Raw genomic sequence first — 6422 nt, forward strand, 5'->3', positions numbered from 1 at the left:
GAAACTTCAAAAACACGTATAATTCATCCTGTGGGGATCCGGGTTAGAATAGGTCCGCAGTACCTCCTTGCTTGTCGTAAGAGGCGAATAAATGGGGCGGTCCTTCGCAAAAACCGAGGTCCCGTGTCACAGCGGGTGTGGCACGATAAAGATCCCTCCCTGCTCAATGACCATAAGCACCGAGGATATGACTAAATTTTGCAGCCCTTCACCGGCAGTGGTGACGTTTCCATATGAGTGAAATATTCTCGAGAGGGACGTTAAACAATATTCAATCAATCAATCATTCAATGATGATATTAAGATGTTCATTTAAGAGTAAAGTGGTCTTTAACTTTAGCTAAATGTAAAATATGTATATTTATTAATGTTTCTCATATCTTTGATATCTTATTGTTTATAATTTCCGATAAAAAAATTGACAAGTTATGATCTAAGTTACAAACTGAACAGGTGAATTTGACAAGTATATTAAGTTTACCTTTAAACTTCACATAAGAATCTTTTTAACCAATTTGAAACTGGTGTGCTTTTGTATAGGGGTAGAAAACGATGAACGGAAATGATTATTTCTGCACATTCGGAATCGTTTTTGTAGGATATGAAAAAGAAGATGAAGCATTGGAAATTGTCATGATAATTTGCAAGCAATGGACAGAAATTGCCTTATGTGGACATGTTAGACTAGTGACATAAACACATACATGTACATTTTGAAGGTTACCGGCATCCAATGCTGATCACAAATTGAGTATGGATGATGTTGATAAGTTTATTCTTTAACATATTTTTTAAGAACAAACCACGAACATCCTCTTTTGTAAAACAACGACATTTGTATGATTAGGAGAATGTGTAAGCTATTTCAGTCATAGGCATTTGTTTTCGATCAAAGCTTTTGTTTGAAATTCTACATAAAAATAACTGCTTTCTATCTTAACCAATGGAGACTGTTCACACACTCATTTTAACTACGGATTACTCTGTTTACCCAATTGAGATAAAGGGCTAACGGCGGGTGGGACCGATCGATAGGAGATGCTTACTCCTAGGCACTGGATGCCACGTTTTGGATGTCCAGAGGTCTATTTTTGACCTACTTTAAGTTTTGTATTCTTTGTAGGAGTTATGAGATTGATCACTTGTTATTTTCATTTTTTCATTCGTATGTGTTTCAATAGGAACACGGTAAGAAATGAACCCATATATTTATATATAACCATCTTATTAGCAGAATGTTGAAGCTGTTGTGCTTCGTCGCTTTCCTCTCTGTAGCCCTTAGTACTGGTTACGGAGGCAAAGGTGGTTATGGTGGAAGTTCCTATGGAGGCAAAGGCGGCTATCCAGTAGTTTTCTTTGGAGGCAAAGGCGGCTATCCAGTATTTTTCTTTGGAGGCAAAGGTGGCTATGTCAAAAATTACTATGGAGGCAAAGGTGGATATGGATGGGGTTCCTATGGCGGCAAAAGCGGTTATCCAGTAGTTTACTATGGAGGCAAAGGTGGCTATGGAGGAGATTACTATGGAGACAAAGGTGGCTATGGAGGTAGTTCCTATGGAGGCAAAGGCGGCTATCCAGTAGTTTTCTTTGGAGGCAATGGTGGCTATGTCAGAAATTACTATGGAGGCAAAGGTGGATATGGAGGGGGTTCCTATGGCGGCAAAAGCGGTTATCCAGTAGTTTACTATGGAGGCAAAGGTGGCTATGGAGGAGATTACTATGGAGGCAAAGGTGGCTATGGAGGAGATTACTATGGAGGCTTTGGATATGGAGAGGGTTCCTATGGAGGCAAAGGTGATTATCAAGTAGTTTACAATGGAGGCAAAGGCGGCTATGGAGGAGATTACTATGGAGGAAAAGGCAGCAATGGAAGAGGTTCCTATGGAGGAAAAGGCGTCTATGGAGAAGGTTCCTATGGAGGAAAAGGCGGCTATGGAGGAGGTTCCTATGGAGGAAAAGGCGGCTATGGAGGAGGTTCCTATGGAGGAAAAGGCGGCTATGGAGGAGGTTCCTATGGAGGAAAAGGCGGCTATGGAGAAGGTTCCTATGGAGGAAAAGGCGGCTATGGAGGAGTTTCCTATGGAGGAAAAGGCGGCTATGGAGGAGGTTCCTATGGAGGAAAAGGCGGCTATGGAGGAGGTTCCTATGGAGGAAAAGGCGGCTATGGAGGAAGTTTCTATGTTGGCTTAGGTTATGGAGGTGATTCCTATCGAGGCAAAGGTTACGGAGGGGTTTATTACAATGGTGGTTTCGGATCCGGTGGCGCCTCTGGGAGATCTTTCGGAAAAGTAAACATACTTTGGATTTAAGAATGTGAATTGTTGAATTTCATTGTAAATGTCTGGTTGTCTGTTTCTATTTCTTTTAATTATGAAATGATACTCTACGATGTATTAATTAAACTTTCCTTTTTATTGCAGGATTACTACTGAAAACTAGGAATCAATGGTCTTCTTGAAGAGTGTATATGGGATTATGTGTGTGTACATTATTTCTACTTCATTAATAAAATATGGAATGAAATGATATTTATTTAACATTGATAAATTATATTGAATAGACGAGCAAGCCTGACACAAACATCATAAACATATAGATAAAGACGTTAATGAACAAATGAAGATAACGAACAATGATTCATCTCATAAATCCAGTCAAAATACAAAATTAAGAATTGGGCAAACACTGACCCCTCGACATACCAGAGGTGGGACCAGCTGCATAATCGGAGTAGCATCACCTATATACCGGTCACACGCGCCATGAGCCCTATATCTTGATCAGGTAAACGGAGTAATCCGTAGTCAAAATAACTTGATACGGCCTAGCAATTGGTATAAAACACGTCAGACGCATTTGACCCAATGACAGGTTATTGGTGCTTGGGAAATCTCGTTCTTAATTTGATAAGAATGAAAAAAAAAAACATTTTCAGCCTGTCGTTTTGCTTTAATGAGTTTTAAGTATCATTTATACCGACTTTAACATTTCTGGTGCACACCAGTATCAGTATTTTCAACGATGTCGACGTCAGAGCGCTGCTAATCAACTGCTTTCTTTCGTCGGTCAATTTTGATTCGTCAGTCAATTACAAAATTTGTTTTATTGTTTCCTCTCCATCGGAATTTTTAAACAGGCTGAATAAAACAAAACCCGCATAGGATGCAGAGGATCCCTCTGATCATGGGAACAGTCATGTATGTAAATTGACACAAGGGATTGCGGGCAGAAATCTTGACAGCATGTATTTGATTGGTTTAACGACAGGTCAGACTGATATGATCCTTTATTGAGTTACTTCAGATCCTTATGTAGTTATCTACGTAAGCGGATCAAAGGATCTGATTTTGATCAGATTGTAGGGGATGCTTATTTCTTCTGCATGCCTGATCCCACTTCTGGTTTGTCCAAGGGTCTGTGTTGTCCTTCTCCTAACTTTTCACTCTTCATGGGATTTATGGAATAGGTCACTTCGTTATTTTCACTTGTTCAAGTGTGTATTTTGGAAGTCATTTTCGCAAATAAAACCCCACTTTGCATGGGAAATTTGTTCTTACAATGTGTACTGTCACCACAACAAACATACAACTCTGTTGAAGCAAAAGGCGAAGAAATGCTGCTATCAAATCCGTTTTGTAAACTGAAGTTTTCGGACAAAATGAGGAAACAGGTTCTTGTCTGTGGTCTTTATTTTAAATTCATGATAGATGTATGATGATATGCATACCGACAAGATTTCTATCAGACTCTATTTTGTATTGCTTATAGGAGTTATGAGATTGTTCACTGTTCGTTTTTTTCTCCTTTCATCAAAACCTTTTATTTTAAAATTCTAAGTATATCTATATTTAAAAGGCCTCCTGACCACCAGCCAAACTAATGACAGTTTTCATATACATTCGGGGATTTTTCTTAGCGACTTTTTTTTTGTAATATTTATCCCACCTCTTATGTGTCCAGGGGTCCGTGTTTGCCCGACTCTCTACTTTGTATTGCTTATAGGAGTTATGAGATTAATCACTGTTCTTTATCTTCGCCTTTCACGATTACAAGCTTTAGATAATGATTTGTTCATAGATAATCAAAACAATATTTTCGTTTATTCATTAATACCAATGTATTTTATGTCTCACAATACCTCGCAAAGTCACTAATACTAAGGTTTATGTTGAATTAGATGATAACATAAAACATAACACTTTCTGAAATGAAATATCATTTACTTTAAATGGCAGGAAAGAGCATATAACTCAAATACAAAGAGATCAGACATAATACCAACTGCATACGGAGATTACACAAGTAAATCATCAATTGTCCAATGCCATTGCAATAGTAATTTCATTTTTGATTGGCAGTACCATGACACATCTATATCTACAATTAATGTTGAATATTTCTATCGTGACAATATGAATGAAAAGAACCTATTTAAAACTGCACATATTCTTTTTTAATGGCATCAACGCTATCTTACAAATAATAAATCGAATTTTGGCAATTATTAAAATTAAGGCCTATTTTAACACGGTAGGGAAAACCCAAACATTTATAATTAACCATTATGTAATTCTGTGGATAAAATACTGTCTCGTTTTGTAATGCATAATAAATATCGCGATATGTTGTTGATACATGCCACTTCTATCCCTACTCCCTACTAGGATTCGACCTTATGCTTCATTATAGTAATTAACAATTCCAAAACCTCACAATAAACTTAATCCAATGCAATCTACCAAAACAAAAAGACAAACAAAAACTTTCTCGGGGTTTCAACAAAGACTTATTTAAAATAAGCATTATGTAAATCCTATTTTCGCTATGATAATCTAATTTAAGAATACAAGTTGTAATTGGGTCGAATGCTTCCTGTCTGATGTGATTCATGCCCATTGTTAAGTCGTACATTACATTATGATTATGAATTCAGTACGCTCATGATATGAGATGTCTGATGATTATTTGACTTTCTTGGCTGGTAACCCTTTTTTCATGAGTTGGCCCACTTTGTTTTCCTTTCTTTGCCTTTTTGACACTAGTCTTAGTTTTGACGTAACGCTTTTGCCTTTTTGACGCTAGTCTTAGTTTTGCCTTTTTGATGCTAGTCTTAGTTTTGAAGTGGCACCTAGATCGACAATCGGACACTGGCCTTTGAATACGAAATAAACACTCGATCATAGATTTTAACAGCAAACTAACAACTCAACTTTATGACAAACGAGATGAGTCTAGCTTCGTCACCGTCAAATTCCCTTTCATATGTTGTTTTTGTCTCTCGACTGATTTGATACGCAAGAGCTTGTTCTACATATGATCAGTTTTTAAATCGAGACAGGCTACTGACAAATTCGTTGATGTTACCGGATTTTAACACTCTCGTTCATGGTCGGTGTTTCGCAAATTTCATGGTTGTTATAATGATCTAATTTAGCGATACAACCTATCATCGGGTAAAATGATGTCTGACATGTTTGATACTAAATGTAAGGCCGTTCTTTGCACACTGATTTTGACAACGGATAACTCCGTTTACCTAATAAAATAATAATACTTATAGCGGGTGTGACCAGTCGACAGGGAATGTATACTCCTCTTAGGCAACTGATCCCCCTCAGGTATTTTTAGGCGTCTGTGTTTGACTTACTTTCTTTGTAGGAGTTATGAGATTGATCACTATCGATATCTTCACATTTTCATTAATCACTGTTCTTTACCTTTTCATTGATCACTACTCGATATCTTCACCTACGGCGACCGCTCATTCATTTAGTTACGATTCAGATCAAATGGTTAACTAGGTGTGAAAACATTTCAATTGGATGTCTTGTTAAAAGGTTTTAACGTGTTTTATTTGTTTTGAAATTTTAGTACGACAGGAAAATTAAGACCAAAGAAAAGGTCCCCGATATTTATATGGTCAGCATCATGTGTGTACTCTGAAGATATTGCATCTGTGAATTTTTTAATACATCGTTACAAATACTCATATCCTGCACCATGTACATGTAGCTGATTATATGATCCATCAATGATGAAAGGGATAATTCTTTGCAAAACCATAATCAAATTTTTAAAAAAAAAATCTCTTTTCTGGCCACGTGATGAATAATTACAGCACTAACTTTCATTCAAGGAAAACTTTCGTTAGACAGGTATTTCCTAAAATAGTGCTGCATAACTTCAAAATATATCAAATTTATGCAAAAAGGCAAAATTAGTCAATACAACGCACGGTTTAATTAGAAAAGAGAGCGTTTCCGCTTCTATTGAAATTAATTGAAAATTAATAAGGTAATTTTGATAAAGGTTTTAATTCCCAATGATGTTTTGATAATAATCCTGAAAATAAACAAGAGGTCCACAGGCCTTATCGGTCACCTGGATTCTAGTGGGAAAGTATCACTAATTCCATGGGCTAT

General features: G+C 36.9%; 1 protein-coding gene across 1 annotated transcript; it reads left to right on the plus strand.

The window, feature by feature from the left end:
• The first annotated feature begins 1235 nt into the window (after window positions 1-1235).
• LOC130055037 (uncharacterized) lies at window positions 1236-2520 on the plus strand. Its single transcript, XM_056166204.1, has 2 exons — window positions 1236-2288; window positions 2421-2520. Exons 1-2 carry the CDS (start codon window positions 1236-1238, stop codon window positions 2430-2432), a joined length of 1065 nt encoding a protein of 354 aa, XP_056022179.1. The 3' UTR covers window positions 2433-2520.
• Window positions 2521-6422: the final 3902 nt, after the last annotated feature.

The sequence above is a fragment of the Ostrea edulis genome, chromosome 5 (genome assembly GCF_947568905.1).
Source record: "Ostrea edulis chromosome 5, xbOstEdul1.1, whole genome shotgun sequence".
Taxonomy (NCBI): domain Eukaryota; kingdom Metazoa; phylum Mollusca; class Bivalvia; order Ostreida; family Ostreidae; genus Ostrea; species Ostrea edulis.